Source organism: Corythoichthys intestinalis, chromosome 7 (assembly GCF_030265065.1).
Source record: "Corythoichthys intestinalis isolate RoL2023-P3 chromosome 7, ASM3026506v1, whole genome shotgun sequence".
Lineage (NCBI taxonomy): Eukaryota > Metazoa > Chordata > Actinopteri > Syngnathiformes > Syngnathidae > Corythoichthys > Corythoichthys intestinalis.
In genome coordinates, this window is record NC_080401.1 from 34448986 (window position 1) to 34466084 (window position 17099).

General features: G+C 40.8%; 1 protein-coding gene and 1 long non-coding RNA gene across 2 annotated transcripts; one reads left to right on the forward strand and one right to left on the reverse strand.

Moving 5' to 3' along the window:
- Positions 1–594: 594 nt before the first annotated feature.
- Positions 595–12902, reverse strand: LOC130919489 (uncharacterized). Its single transcript, XR_009063970.1, has 4 exons — positions 12758–12902; positions 7129–7215; positions 2012–2847; positions 595–1933 (listed from the first exon to the last, which is right to left on the reverse strand). It is a non-coding gene; the product is annotated as an uncharacterized LOC130919489 (long non-coding RNA).
- On the forward strand, positions 2440–13611 carry LOC130919488 (flavin-containing monooxygenase 5-like). Its single transcript, XM_057842246.1, has 9 exons — positions 2440–2574; positions 2641–2829; positions 6027–6192; positions 6363–6505; positions 6673–6869; positions 7091–7226; positions 9057–9276; positions 9357–9429; positions 9504–13611. Exons 1-9 carry the CDS (start codon positions 2443–2445, stop codon positions 9868–9870), a joined length of 1623 nt encoding a protein of 540 aa, XP_057698229.1. The 5' UTR covers positions 2440–2442; the 3' UTR covers positions 9871–13611.
- The last annotated feature ends 3488 nt before the right edge of the window (positions 13612–17099 follow it).

The window sequence follows — 17099 nt, forward strand, 5'->3', positions numbered from 1 at the left end:
ACTTCATATCAATAGCCTAATTATTATGGCATAAATATGTAATCAATTATTGTTATTTATAATTGTCTCTTTATATTATCTAATTGATAAATACAGTTGTAAATGAATAACATGTTGATAAAAAAAAATAAAAATGATACCTGGAAAATGCCATTTCTGGATAAACTGCATTTTACCTGTCCTCTTTAGCAGCTTAGACAAAAAGAATAGGAATCTGAGGGTCTTTAAGGTCTGAACAGTTTTAATGAATCAAATGGGGGTTTGATATACTCCCATTGAGGTTGTTCATTAGGTTTTATTTATTAAGATAAAGCAGCGAACAGGAAAGGATTATAAGGAGCAGAAAGGCAGGAAGTAGACAGAAGAGGAGAAGAACAAACAACAAATACATTGTTACACGCATACACTCTAAAAAAAATCCACTGGCTCTACTTAAAAAAAATGTAACAATTTGCATTTAATTTTTTAAGTAAATTCAACTAAGCAGTGATTAAGTACTTCCCTTATAAATTTTCTAACTGGACTAACTCAATTAGTATAGTTGAACCATCATTATTTATTGTCCTCCACAAGCTTTATTGTGTAGAACCAACTCAATTTTTAAGTCCAAGTTTTAGCATTAATAAGAAATAAAACTACTTCATTTAGGTTGCTATAACTCCTTCATTTTAATTTCTCAACTCAAAAGTTGATGCAAAGTGGTACTTAAATTTATTGAGTAAGAGCAACTCATTCATTTTCCATGCCGCTTTTACCTCACGAGGGTCGCGGAGGTGCTGGAGCCTATCTCAGCTAACTATGGGCAGTAGGCAGGGGACACCCTGAACTGGTTGCCAGCCAATATTTATTATTGATTTTATTCCACGGACAGCATGGAGGTTTCCCCAGCTGCTGCAGTTATTATCTGAGTCTGACGATGATGAGTCACGTCAATGTGCGAATGCACGCAGCAAAGCAAAACGCCTGGACTCATTTATCCGTTCAATTGGCTGACACACTGACATATGATCAGCAGAGATGGTTAGCTCTGATTGGTTCAAATGTGCATGTTTTCTGTAACAGCAAAAAAAAAAAAAGTGACAAAAAAAGGGCAATTCAACATAAAATGGATCACATTTTTAAGAGCAACGAAAGACTTGAGGAGGCTTATTAATCGTATTTAGTTTTATTTACTCTGATGTGGAGGTTCAGAACATTTTAGCTGTCAATGTGCACTTTGGACTTATATTTGTTCATTTATGTTAGGCTACTTATTCATTTCCTTATGATTTAAAAAAGTTAATGTTTGCACGATCTTCAAAATATATTCCATTTCACTCTGCATAAGTCATTTGTACTTATGCAAAAAGTACAATAAAAATACATTTAAAAAAATAAATAAATAAATAAGATTTCTGGCTTCATGGCGACCTTCACATCGGGGAGTTCCGGCAAGAAATTCTAGCCACTTTCACCCCTGAGTATGACATATTGAAAAGCTCAGCTGACAACAACGTTCAAGTCTAAGTGTCTTGCACAACAACAACATCAACAACATGCTCTATTACCTTGATACTGTTCTTTTCTTCTCCGATTTTCTTCTTCTTTCGTTTCTCTGCTCCAGAAGGATAAATTCTCTTCGACATATTCATGCATCTAGTTTCCAAGCAAGTTTGAGCACCAATCATCGCAAAGCAGGTTCAACGTCAATCCCCAAGTTGCCAGATTGTAATGACAAGAAAATGGATGTTTGCATAGATAAACGGCAACATGCGCGCATTGCCGATGCTCGCATTCACGATGCTCTATTAACAACGTATAAAATGAGGTTGCCAGATTGGGGGGCCCCTAGTGGTGGACCTAAGTAGCTGCATAGTCAGCGTATAGGCAAGGTTCGGCTAGCTCGGAAGGACGCAGGCGTGGAATCCGACAATCGCCGCACATAAGACAGGTCCTGAGGTAAGAGCAAAAATAGTAAAAAAACAGTCATCAAAAGGATGAATCAAAAATGGCCAGATGCAACTGAACTGACTGAGGTAATCAGACGAGTTGATCGGGCGACGAGGTGGTGGCATCCACTGGCTTTTAAAGAAGGCAGATTGTTATTGCCACCTGTGGCCACTCCACCCGTCAAACGTCCCAACCTGTAATCAGATAAAAACAGTTGCACCTGCCCAAGGTGGGTCAGGACTCAGGAGGGAGGGGCAGAGGGCCTAACATTACGGGTCACTTCCAGTTAATTTGGGTGAATTTATGGGTCACTTCCGAATTATGGCTTTGGCAAGTTAAAAAAAAAAATCAAGATTTCCATTTAAAAACTGTGTAAAGTACAGTATTGTACAGTATTACTCTTCGTGCTGCAACACTTACTCATTATCGTGAATGGAATGCAGCACATCCCGCCAGGTTGTAAAAAGTCAAAACCTGTTCTGCACCTGACAACGCATTGATTTTGTCTCCAGCATGGTTCAGAAGGTAGCCGTGATTGGCGCAGGGATTTCAGGCTTGACCAGCATCAAGTCCTGCTTGGAGGAAGGGCTGGAGCCCACTTGTTTTGAGAGCGGCCCGGACATCGGCGGTCTATGGAGATTCAAGGTTTGCTCAACAGACCACACACATTTTGACTGAAACATGCAACAGCTTCTTATCGACGCACAACAGGAGGAACCAGAGCCCGGACGGGCTAACATTTACGAGACGGTGGTACTCAACACCTCCAAGGAAAGAATGGCCTTCAGTGACTTCCCACCTCCCGCGCAGCTCCCCAACAACATGCATCACTCCGAGGTGCTGCTCTACCTGCGACTCTACGCGCAGAACTTCGGTCTTCTACCGCACATCCGCTTCAAGGTGGCTGTACAGTACCCCCTAAGACCTCTAAATATGAGTATCATTTCTTGCATCAGTCAAAAAATGCAGGACATTTTAAGTCCAACTCTTCAGACTTTAAATAATTCACCTGTAATAATGCATTTTCTGAGTAAATATTCTTACTAAAAAAAGAGGGGGGAAAAATAAACATACTTTAAATCACTTTTTTTAAATACCAAATAAGTCTGGAGTACACTTAAAATGACATTTTTCTCTTCTTGTAACCCCCATGACTAAGGTGAATCGTATAGTTAAAATGAGGTTTAAATTTAGTTTTGAGGGGTATTATTTGTTTCATTACTGTCTCTTGCAACTGTGGAAAATTTCATTTTAATAAACATACAGGTCCTTCTACAAAAATTTGCATATTGTGATAAAGTTCATTATTTTCTGTAGTGTACTGATAAACATTAGACTTTCATATATTTTAGATTCATTACACACAACTGAAGTAGTTCAGGCCTTTTATTGTTTTAATATTGATGATTTTAGCTAAAAAGTCAAGAAAAACCAAAAATCCCCATCTCAAAAAATTTGCATATTTCATCCGACCAATACAAAAAGGTGTTTTTAATACAAAAAAAGTCAACCTTCAATTAATATCAGCTATGCTAACACTTGGCCGGGAATCTTTTTGCAGAAATGACTGCTTCAATGCGGCGTGGCAAGGAGGCAATCAGCCTGTGGCACTGCTGAGATGTTATGGAGGTCCAGGATGCTTCAATAGCGGCCTTAAGCTTGTCCATAGTGTTGGGTCTGGTGTCTCCCAACTTCCCCTTCACAATATCCCACAGATTCTCTATGGGGTTCAGGTCAGGAGAGTTGGCAGGCCAATAGAGCACAGTAATGCCATGGTCAATGAATCATTTACCAGTGCTTTTGGCACTGTGAGCAGGTGCCAGGTCGTGCTGAAAAATGAAATCTTCCTCTCCATAAAACTTTTCAGCAGATGGAAGCATGAAGTGCTCCAAAATCTCCTGATAGCTAGCTGCATTGACTCTGCCCTTGATAAAACATAGTCAACCAACACCAGCAGCTGACATGGCACCCCAGACCATCACTGACCGTGGGTACTGAACACTGGACTTCAGGCATTTTGGCATTTCCTTCTCCCCATTCTTCCTCCAAACTCTGGCACCTTGATTTCCGAATAACATGCAAAATTTGCTTTCATCTGAAAAAAGTACTTTGGGCCACTGAGCAACAGTCCAGTGCTGCTTCTCGGTAGCCCAGGTCAGGCGCTTCTGCCGCTGTTTCAGGTTCAAAAGTGGCTTGACCTGGGGAATGCAGCACCTGTAGCCCATTTCCAGCACACGCCTGTGCACAGTGGCTATGGATGTTTCTACTTCAGACTCAGTCCACTGTTTCTGCAGGTCCCCCAAGGTCTGGAATCGGCCCTTCTCCACAATCTTTCTCAGGGTGCGTTCACCTCTTCTGGTTGTGCAGCGTTTCCTGCCACACAGACTTCCCACTGAGGTGCCTTGATAGAGCACTCTGGGAACAGCCTATTCGCTCAGAAATGTCTTTCTGTGTCTTAGCCTCTTGCTTGAGGGTGTCAATGATGGCCTTCTGGACAGCAGTCAGGTCGTCAGTCTTGCCCATGATTGCGGTTTTGAGTAATGAACCAGGCTGGGAGTTTTTAAAAGCCACAGGAATCTTTTTTTTTTAGTTATTTCATTGATTCAGATGATTAGGTTAGTAGCTTCTTTAGAGTACCTTTTCATGATATGCTAATTTTTTAAATAGGGATTTTTGTTTTTTCTTGACATTTTTGCCAAAATCATCAATATTAAAACAATAAAAAGCTTGAACTTCTTCAGTTGTGTGTAATGAATCTAAAATATATGAAAGTCTAATGTTTATCAGTACATTACAGAAAATAATGAACTTTATTACAATATGCTATTTTTTTAGAAGGACCTGTATTATTTCAAACTTGAATTACACAGGTAACGGTGATCATTTTTTTAAATGACATTATGAGGACAGTGGGGAAATCTAGGATACTCACATTTGATTGGCTAAAACAGTACTAGTATGATGAATGTCTGCCTCCATGTCAGGAGGCCACTTCCAATGGCGCAACCCGGGGTGGCCAGGGGAAGCCATGGCTCCCCTATAAATTTGTTGGCCACCCCACTCACCAGTATAATGTTAGATTTTAGTAGCTGAGGAACTCAAAATGTTGACTGGACTATTATGGACTATGTTAAATCATTACTAACTTCAAATATAACACAATAAACAAAAGTACATCGGTGGGCGTGTCCTAAAGTCTTTCTGACGTTTTTCTACTGGCCTGTTTACTACAATAACATAATAAAAGCCTGAAGTTACGGCTTTTAGTTTTTCTTGTGCCACCTCAAGATTTTAAGTGGCCCCATTTAGAAACCTCTATTAAAAATTTCTGGAGGCGCACTGGCCACTTCCTGGAATTACTGTCTTTTATTGATACTTTTTTGCCAATAAACTAAATTCTGTTTTCGATTTATCAAAAAAGATTTTTTTCTACAGGGACGCATATGAGAACGGTGTTGTCTTTCCCTTAAAGAAGATTTTTCAACTTCACCAACGTTTTTCCCTGGGAGAGCATATCATTTGGTGTTTGCGCAACTGCAGAACGGTTACGTGTATTAATCATGCTACTCACCCCCCACCTCCGATATTTTGAACCAGTTGTTGCCAGTTGCTTGAACATGTCTGTGACAAAATTTTGTCAAAATACCTCAAGGATATCTCACCAAATACCGGCAAATCCAGCTTTTGACAAAATGAAAAAGAATCTGACAATGGCGGTGCATTGACTCTCCCTATTACAAACTGATAGAGCCCACAGCCTATTACAATGGAATGGAAAACGTTTACCGGTTTATGCTATGTTGAGCTCTTAGTTCAAATACAAGAGGAAATCAAATGCTTGAAGCAATTCTTCTAATGAACTGTTCGCTATATTCCTGCTGATAGCGTGTTGAGTTCACCTCTACCATATGGCAATTGTAGCTCTAACTTTGCTTGCAATTCAAAGCAAAAACCTGGCCAAAAAATTGGAATTCGGGTTAGTTGTAGCATAAATGCAAAGGGTCAAACTTCCACAATTGTCTTTGATAAATTATTCTACTCAAAAATCACCATTAAGTTTTTGTTAAATTTGTTTGTTGTCTTGTGTTTGTCCCTAGACTGCCGTGGTAGGTGTGAGGCAGACTACAGATTTTGACGTAACTGGACAATGGGAGGTAGAAACCGAAGCGCTAGATGGACGGCGACAAAGAGAGGTTTTTGATGCCGTGATAGTCAGTACAGGATGCTTCACTACACCCCACCTGCCACTTAAAGAATTTCAAGGTATCCACACCATTGAATGTTGTGTGAAAAGATAAAGAAAGGAACTTGCTACTGATAGGTATTCAGCTAAAGTTCCAAAGGATAGGTATTAATTTAAAGGATATTGATAGGTTTTCAGCCAAAGGATTCCTCTTTCCCCCCTTCTCAAATTCTTTCTGTCTGTGGTCCAGGTTTAGAAAGCTTCAATGGCAAGTACTTTCACAGCTGGGAATACAGGAACACTGACGGTCTACAGGGGAAAAGAGTAGTGGTCATCGGGATTGGGTCATCCGGAGGCGAAATTGCCGTGGATATTAGTCGAGTTGCTGAAAAGGTGTCTCTCTCGTTTTAAAATACTGAAACAGTGAGGTCGGTCAAAGGCTTGCTTGATTTCCACCAAGACTGTTGTAACCCTAACCTGGTTTTCAAGTTGACATCTAAGTAGTATAACAACACTAATAAAATACACCATTTTTGTGTAATATACGTGATGATCCGCAGGTGTACCTAAGCTCCAGAAGCGGTGCATGGGTAGTGAGCCGCGTGGGACCCCGGGGCCTCCCAGTGGACATGGTCCACATCACCCGCATGGATAGGATACTCCAAAAACTCTTTCCTTCTCTTAGCAACAAGATGACGGAGAAGATATTCAACAAAGTGTTTGATCATGAGCTCTATGGACTGAAGCCACGACACAGGTACCTGCATCTCACTTCCAACGGAAGACTGCATTTATGAGTTTTATTAGGCTAAATTAAGCCAAAAAGAATAAGGTTATGCACCTGTAAAGGGTTATGGTTTTGATCTTACATGCAGTACATCATACCATAAAAATGGCAGTAGTAGTAGTTACTATACGCTTTATTTGCACTGGGATCATTAAAATGTCTTTCCTGTGAGGGGGTTGTTTTTTCTTTAGGATTTTTCAGCATAATGTTGTGGTGAGCGACAACCTACCGGCTCAGATCATCTCAGGTCGTGTTCAATTGAAGCCGAACATCAAGCAATTCTGCGGATCTACTTTGGTCTTTGCAGACGGCAGTTCTGTTGAAAAGGTAGGTTTAAAGAAGTTTAAAGAAGCTGTTCTGATGCTAAAGACTAAAGAGTAACAAAGCTGCCTACAAACTGTATATATTATATACTCTCTCTATATATAAGGTGGGGCAAATAAGTATTTAGTCAACCACCAATTGTGCAAGTTCTCCTACTTGAATAGATTGGAGAGGCCTGTAATTGTCAACATGGGTAAACCTCAACCATGAAAGACAGAATGTGGAAAAAAAAACAGAAAATAACATTGCTTGATTTTTAAATAATTTATTCTATAAAATAAGTATTTCGTCACCTACAAACAAGCAAGATTTATGGCTGTCAAAGAGGTCTAACTTCTTCTAACGAGGTCCAACAAGGTCTAACGAGGCTCCACTCGTTACCTGTGTTAATGGCACCTGTTTTAACTCATTATCGGTATAAAAGACACCTGTCCACAATCTCAGGCAGTCACACTCCAAACTCCACTATGGCCAAGACCAAAGACCTGTTGAAGGACACCAGTGACAAATATGTAGACCTGCACCAGGCTGGGAAAACTGAATCTGCAATAGGTAAAACACTTGGTGTAAAGAAATCAACTGTGGGAGCAATTATTACAAAATGGAAGACATACAAAAACACTGATAATCTCCCTCGATCTGAGGCTCCATGCAAGATCTCACCCAGTGGTGTCAAAATGATAACAAGAACGGTGAGCAAAAATCGCAGAAACACACGGGGGTACCTAGTGAATGACCTACAGAGAGCTGGGACCACAGTAACAAAGGCCACTATCAGTAACACAATGTGCCGCCAGGGACTTAAATCCTGCACTGCCAGACGTGTCCCCCTGCTGAAGAAAGTACACGTCGTACACGCCAGTCCGTGGTTCGCTAGAGAGCATTTGGATGATCCAGAAGAGGACTGGGAGAATGTGTTATGGTCAGATGAAACCAAAATAGGACTTTTTGCTAGAGACACAGGTTCTCGTGTTTGGAGGAGAAAGCATGCTGAATTGCAGCCGAAGAACACCATACCCTCTGTGAAGCATGGGGGTGGAAACATCATGCTTTGGGGCTGTTTTTCTGCAAAGGGACCAGGATGACTGATCTTTGTAAAGGAAAGAATGAATGGGGCCATGTATGGAGAGATTTTGAGTGAAAATCTCCTTCCATCAGCAAGGGCATTGAAGATGAGACGTGGCTGGGTCTTTCAGCATGACAATGATCCCAAACACACAGCCAGGGCAACAAAGGAGTGGCTTCATAAGAAGCATTTCAAGGTCCTGGCATGGCCTAGCCAGTCCCCAGATCTCAACCCCATAGAAAATCTGTGGAGGGAGTTGAAAGTCTGTGTTGCCCAACGACAGCCCCAAAACATCACTGCTCTAGAGGAGATCTGCATGGAGGAATGGGCCAAAATACCAGCAACAGTGTGTGAAAAGCTTGTGAAGAGTTACAGAAAATGTTTGGCCTCCGTTATTGCCAATAAAGGGTACATAAAAAAGTATTGAGATTAACTTTTGGTATTGACCAAATACTTATTTTCCACCATGATTTGCAAATAAATTCTTTAAAAATCAAACAATGTGATTTTCAGTTTTTTTTTTCCTCCACATTCTGTCTCTCATGGTTGAGGTTTACCCATGTTGACAATTACAGGCCTCTCTAATATTTTCAAGTGGGAGGACTTGCACAATTAGTGGTTGACTAAATACTTATTTGCCCTACTAATTTATATTAGAGATAACCCCGAACTCAGATTATGTCAAAATTTGACCAAAAACCAAGGGTCCAAAATGCAAGCACAGCTAGCTTGGCATCATATTTCACATGAGTTATCAATTTTCTTAGGTGGATGTGGTAGTGTTTGCCACAGGATACAACTACAGCTTCCCCTTCCTGCCTCTGGCCCTACAGGAGAAGTCAGGCCACCGCCTGTGCCTTTATAAACATGTCTTTCCACCCAGGCTCTCCAGACCCACACTGGCAGTGGTGGGCTTCATCAGTGGGTTAGGGTCTTTCACGCCGTTGGCTGAAATGCAGGCCCGCTGGGCTACCAGAGTTTTTAAAGGTAAACCCTCAAAAGCGTGTCTTAATGACTTAATGATAGGAAGTTGAAAGCTGTAAATGGTGGTTGCCAATTTTTGGCAGGTTTATCAAATTTACCTACTGAGCAGACAATGCTGGATGATATTGCGACAGAAACTGAAACTATGCACAAAAGGTACGGAAAAAAGGCAGTTAAGGTCAATGTGCATTCCTGCCTTTGTCTAACAAAAGGGGGTTGACCTTTCTTAGGTATGTCTGCTCTGAGCGAACCCCCATCCATGTGCCCTGGATCCCGTACTTGGACTTTCTGGCTACTGAGATTGGCGTTAGACCAAGCATGATGCGGCTTCTTCTAAGCGATCCCAAACTGGCGTTGCAGGTGTTTTTTGGGCCATGCACGTCCTATCAGTATCGACTGACAGGGCCGGGCCACTGGGATGGGGCTCGCCAGGCCATCTTCTCTCAGTGGGACCGAGTGCTTCGGCCATTCAACAGCAAAGTGGTGCCGAAAGCCTTCAAGATAAGATTGGTACCGAGAATGAGAATAGCATCCAAACTGAGCATGGTGCTATTCTCCGGTGCAGCCCTGCTTTATGGCTCATTCAACAATATATGATGGACTGCTAAAGGTTTACAACTGTGTATTGTTTAGTGCAGGGGTCGGGAACCTATGGCTTGCGAGCCATATCTGGCTCTTTTGACGCATAAGTTAGGGTTGGGCCGCATCTGGCTCGCAGACAAATCTTTATTTAAAAAAAAAACAAAAAAAACCTTCGTTATACTCCTTTGCGCATTGCGCAAAACTGCGACGATCCCCGGCGACTAGAAAGCCGGTTCGCAGTTATTTTAGTGGGAAAGTGGCAAACATACATGTCGTTGTGTCTATCTATTGATCTGTCTATCAATCGCATTGGCAACGCAGATGAGGCAGAGACACTGATCGAGTGGGTTCGCCGTATTTTGCTGTCAAAAAGAGCGGCCGATGTGCGCATGTGCGTAGTCATTTTCCCACGGTTTTAGTTTTGTTTTCCCCGCTAATTTTAGAAACCCTTTTGAGAAGATGGCAAAAAGAAAAAAAGATGAGGAGTATCGTACTTTTCAGCAGGAATGGACAGAGGAATTTGCCTTTGTGGAGAGAGCAGGTTCTGCTGTGTGTCTAATATGCAATGATGAAATTGCATCTATGAAAAGGTCCAATAGAAAGCGGCACTTCGACACCCGCCATACTACATTTGCATCGAAATATCCGGCGGGGGACAACAGGAAGAAAGCATGTCAAGAGTTTCTATTAAGAGTGCAAGCTAGTCAGCAGCAACTCCGTGTTTGAACCAAACAAGGTGACTGGAATTCGGCTAGCTTTGCTGGCGCTTTAGCAATTGTGAGAAACGGGAAGCCATTCACAGATGGGGAGTACGCCAAAGCATTCATGCTTGATGTTGCCAATGAACTTTTTGACGACTTTTCGGATAAAGACAAGATTATTAAACTGATAAAAGACATGCCCCTGTCAGCAAGAACTGTTCTCGATCGTACCATCATGATGTCAAATCGAATTGAGGCAACGCATGAAGGACATAAATTTGGCTCCATTTTTTTCACTCTCTTTGGATGAGTCAACGGACGTAAGCAATTTATCACAGTTCAGCGTGATCGCAAGGTATGTTGTCGGTGACACGCAACATGAGAAAAGTCTGGCAGTTTTGGCTATGCAAGGGACAACAAGAGGGGAGGATTTATTCAAGTCCTTTATTGAGTTCGCTAAAGATAAAAAAATCTACCAATGGACAAACTTGTTTCGGTGTGCACTGATGGTGCTCTGTGTATGGTTGGAAAAAACACAGGATTCGTGTCGTTTCTTCGTGAACATGAAAAGAGACGTATCCTAAGTTTCTCAATGCCTGCATGACGCTTAACCTCATAAAGTATCAACCAGACTACAAAGCCATCAGCAACACTATGCAGCACCAGAAGTCGAATTAATGGTAAAAAATATTCATCATTAATTAGCAACATCATAACAACGATATTAAAAAGAATTTAGAGACTTATTGTACTTTAAAAGTGTTGAAATTACATAAAATGCACACATTAGTTGTATTCTTAGTTTTAAACTAATTGTATGGCTCTCACGGAATTACATTTAAAAAAATGTGATGTTTATGGCTCTCTCAGCCAAAAAGGTTCCCGACCCCTGGTTTAGTGTATACTGTAAGTCCAGTAGTGATATTAACTCCTGTGAGTAAACCTTTTGGGAGACAACATGTTTACTTATTTTACATGTGAGTGTGCATGAATGCCTGTCTATGGTCTGTTATAACGATAGATAAAACTTAAAAATCAAACAAATTTAGAAATCAATAAATTTGTGAGAAGAGAGGAGTTCACCGCAACTTTATGAGTTTCTTTCCTGTCTTTGGACACAAAATAATCTACTCATTCATATATAAAACTTTAAAGTTGTTAACTATCGCAATATATCAGAGAGGAACTACCAGCACTGTTGCCATTGAAGATGCTTGGTAAATTACATTGACATGGCAACTCATACAGGAGAAGCTGTTGGACCAGGGTTCTGAACTTTCTCACGTTTTCTCACGTATTTTGGCCATTTTCATGCACTATGCCACACCTTACATTTCTCATACTCAAAAAAAAAAAAAAGGATATACTTAACACAACCCAACAACCTAAAACCAGTATTTGCTAAGAATGTTACATTTATTAACGCTGTCAAACCAGTTGAAAGTGCACAACAATAAATATGTGCAAGAGAATATTAATTCAACATCACAAACATCATGTTAACCCAGTTATTTGCTATCTGTCCCTCAATTCTCCTGGGTGATATTAATCTGCACATTGACAGCACAAACAATAAACTGGCCACTGAATTCCTTGAACTGCAACAATGTCTGAATTTCACACAGCATATTAACTTCCCTACACACAGTCATGGTCACATCTTGGATCTAGTCTGCTCCGCCAGTCTTAATATCCAGCAGTTAAACAGCTACAACCTACACATTTACGATCACTTGGACATTGACATTCCTATCCACATAACGAAGTGCAATTAGGCTGCTAAATTTGCAAAATTCTTGCACCGAGAGGTGAAGCTGTTCATAGCATTTTTAAATTGTGGTCTTTGTTATTTTATGTGTATGTGTTATCTGTTGTTGTAAGATAAGGAAAGAATAAACTTGAACTTGATAACCAAGCAAAATCGTACCATAACCTTAAGAAATCTTAAATGTATCTCTCACACAGCTTTATCAGCCTCATTCACCCACTATCTAACAACCCCACTGTCCTGGTAAATTACTATGACACCATACTGTTCCTGCTTAAATCAGCTTGCCCCTCTCAAAACAAAAACAGTTTCCTTCACTCATTCTGCACCTTGGTCGACGCCTACACTCTGCCTGATGAAGACCCGGATAAGACAACTTGAAAGAATACATAAGAAAACCAGTTAAACAGTTCATCTACTAGCATACAAGTACCATTTCCAGTAGAGCTGGGCGGTAAACCGAAAATTTACCGTCACCGAAATTCTTCACGATGACCGACGTAATTTTGACCATGTCGGTAAATTCGGTAAATTAATAAAACAAGAAAATAGTCTTTTCATCCCGCTTTGACTGTTGTTCGCCTATGTTCATTCCCCTTTAAGAAAGCAGTGAATGTACTCACGTAGGGAGTCGCGTGATCATCAGGAAGCCAATCAAACAGAAGCCCGGTAAGCTAACGCTAGCAGCTAATGCTACAAGCAAAACGTGATGGAGTGTGGCTTAAGGGAGGTTCGCCAAACTTTCACCCGACATTTAATAGACTCTTGGTGGCATCCAGACGGGCTTTCACCCGCTGTACTCCCTTGTTCTCACGATTTCCGGAGATGGTGCTTTCATTGCTTTCTACTGGTAGCCAGGCCACAGGCTAACGCTAGCGCCTAACGTTAGCGCCTAACGCTAGCGGCCGCTACCGGCTAACGCTAGCGCCTAACGCTAGCGGCCGCTAGCGGCTAACGCTACAAATGAACGTGATGGAGTCGGATAGCGGCTCTAACCTTGTCGATACGGCTGAACTTAATGAGTGGATTGGGCACGGACTGCATCTAGCAATTACTATGTCGCGTTATTTTGTATCTGACTGTGTGTGATTTCTCTGATAGCTTTTGTGATGGTAAAGCATTCAGAATTAAGCACAATCCAACGGTGAAACTTATAATATGACTGAGAAATGGCCCCAGCTATTTTTCTGTATGTGCTTAATTCTGTGTCATTATTGCTATCATAAAATCTTAAGTGTTTCATTTGCAGAAGATCAATATAGCTTTAATGTGTGTCTGTCTGTCTGTTTGGAGGTTCATGTATGCCTGCATTTATTAAAAAATGCACTGGGGGGGGGGGGGGGGGGGGGGGCCTGAAACCATAAAGTAAACACTTGTATTGAATAATTATGTCACAGCAGCCATTAACAATAAATTGTCTTTTTGAAGTGTACTGTTCAAGCTGCAAGTCATTTGTGTTACAATGACATGTTTGCACAGGCATATTGATTTTGACTATGTAGATTGTTCAAGCCATACACACTGTTATAAATGCTCATACTTGAATTCTTATTGTTTACAATACATTTTTATAAACCTAATGTCTAGACTGCATGTACAATTGTTAAATATATCAAATTGAATGCTGGTAACTAAATCAACAAGAAACTTAATCTGTATTTCATGCATTGATTCAGATTTTCAAATTATACAACAGTCCGCTTGGGCGGCTTTATCGTCATTTATCGTTATCGAGGTAAATCTCCTCCATTTATCGTGATACGTGTTTAAGGCCATATCGCCCACCCCTAATTTCCAGTATTACAGCCAACATTCCAAGGCTCTTTCTTCCACCCTAAAATCTCTTCTCAAGACCCATGACAACACCTCTACTTCATTCACTCGTGGAAAGTGTCAATTATTCCTTTCATTTTTCCAAACAAAAATAGACCAAATCTACAGTAACTTAAATACATCCAGGATCCATCCCATTGCTCCACTTACCCATCCCTCCTTTTTACCATCTGCCTCTATGAGGCAGTGAAGTGCATTCAGGGGAAGTAAGGAAGGCAGAGCCTCACCTGTCAGTCATGGAAAAAATAAAAATGTAATTATTATGCATAATACATTTTAATTTTTGTCACTTGATATGTTTTTATAAACAGCTTTCCATTAAAAACCAATAGGAAAATGTTTTTCCCTCTGATTTTTTAAGGGATACGCGGGCAAGCTGATGGTATGGACCCAAACGCAGGGAAACAAAACGCGGCAAGGCAGGTGGCGGTGAACTCAAAAATCGTTTTATTAATAACTAACAAAAACACAAAGTACAACCAAAAGCATCAAAAAGGCAATGTTCAAACAAAACTTACTTTATCTGAGGGACTAGTACACGAGGGTTTGGACAGGACATTGACATTGACATTGACAATGACGCAACAAGGAGTGAAAAGAAACTGGGAGCTTGTATACACACAGAGACGAGGGATAACAAGACAACGAGGAACAGATGGGTGACACAGAAGGATGCAGATTGGCGGATACACTAGGAGCAGGTACAACAGGTGAACTCAATGGGCAATCACAGAAACACACTACTTGGGAACCAACACAAAACCTAACAGATTTAGAATATAATTTTTCAAGGACATAGGTTTGGTCTCAACATTGGTGGGGACGATATAACAGCATAACCTGTACATGTACACTTTTTGCTGGGGACAGGACATTAATAAGACCAAACATTATTGAACGAGGGTCAGGGCCACATTTCTCTCGAATATGAACCTAATTAATTGATAGGCGAAATGATCAAAGCAAAATAAATCTGAATTGACTTATACTTTTATGTGAATGGGCTCAGATGATACGTTCGATTCAAACCTTTGTTTTCAAAAATGACTAAAGAAACATTTTGAAATGCAACTCCCTTTAAAAAAAAAAAAAAAAAGAAAGAAAATAGGAAGCTCTCCACAAATGTGAGTGATCTGGGAAAAAATTCATGAAAAAAATCTGAGATATCCAAGGACCGACCTACATCTGAGGCATCCTAGACTACCCCAAGACTCGAACCAAAGTACTCTCGTGAAATTCTGATGTGTGATTTCACATCAGATTTTTTTTCATGTCAGTTCATGTTCATGTCAGTGTCGCTCTGAAGTGAACCCATTCTTAAGACTTGCACTTTGAAGTCACCGCGTTGCATTACGGTAATGCACATAATGCAAACAATGATCCAAATGAGGGCATGACTTCGTTGTTCCTTGTGGAGGCTGGCCTGACCACAGTAGTTTTGCAAGTTAGCAGGTTCACACAGATTAATGGTATGCTAACTGATGCTTTTAGTAGCTAAATTAGTGGTGTTTCCTTCACCTCCACAACATTGACATTTTTTTACATTACTTACAACGCTTGTGCCTTTTAAGTAAAAAACTAATATTCCTCCTCTTCGAAGGGGGTGGAGGAGGTGGCATTGTATTTCTGTCGGCGCGGATGTTTGAGTGTGCGTGCTTGTCTGTGTGGCTCGGATGAGGAGGCGGGGGGGTCAAGTCATCAGCCAATCAAACGTGCGTTTGGGGGGGGGGGGGTAGTGGACCGGCGCATTCGGCAACTGAAAAGGGATAAATGTAAATCTGAACATAATTAAAATAATTCACTTCATAATGGTAGTCCTTACGACATATAGGAGGACAATCTAAATCACCCTTATAACTGAACTCATTATATAATGCAAATAAGGTGGCTTAAAAGTTGGTTAGGACAATTTGAGCATCCTGATAGGTTGGTAGAGTTATGTCCCTACTGTCCTTATGCAAGCCTACGCCCTTATAATTTTTGCATGCTCCATAACTCCTATTCAAAACAGGAAGGAGATGCGCTGTGAGGCCGGCCCTTGCTGTGTCACTTGGCACGCGGTGTAATCTCTCAGAAACCCTGTTGGTATGCACAGGAAGTAGTGTGTCTGTTCCTCTATATATAACACATAAAACACTCTGATTATTGGCCCTGTATTTCCATAATGTGGGTAATGTATGAAAGTTTTTTTCTGAAACGTTTTTGAAACTTGTGGATTAATTATAAAACGGCTGTAAATAATTCACTCCGTGAGGCCTGCGGCTGAGGGCGTCTATCATAGGCGGACTATGAGCCTGTGAACGAATGCGCTGTCTTTAACGAAGAAGACAAAAGAAAGAAGAAAAAACATCATTCGCTCTTTTCGAGTTGTACACTCGAAAAAACTGTGTAGATGTCCGTTGAGAAATCGCCTTTTTTATTTCCCGTCTTCTGTTTTCAACGAGTGGCAGTGTCTGGACACAAAATGGATATTGCGATATGAAGAATTTATAGAATCGGAAATAAGCAGGAATAATCAGCCACTCACAGTAAAAGTCGGCGCTGAAGACTTACCATAATTTTCGGACTATAAGGCGCACCTGACTATAAGCTGCCACCCACCAAATTGACATGAAAACGGCATTTGTTCATCGATAAGCCCCACTGGACTGGATTATGGGATATTTACACCAAAAGATATTAACCAGTAACACTTTATTTGACAGCAGCATCACAAGACTGTCATAAGACCAAATGAACCACCATGAAGCTTTGAACCAATTGGCTGCAAAGCTTCATTTGGCCATCACTGCTCTCTTGGGAGAGACAGCAAACCTGCTGTCAATACTGTTGTGGTCCAACATGCCTCCTAGCATGCATTGCAGCGCTACAGATGTAAATAACAATAAAAAATGTATGTTCTGAGCTAATTATTTCTTCAGTTACTGTTCCAGTTGTTTCAT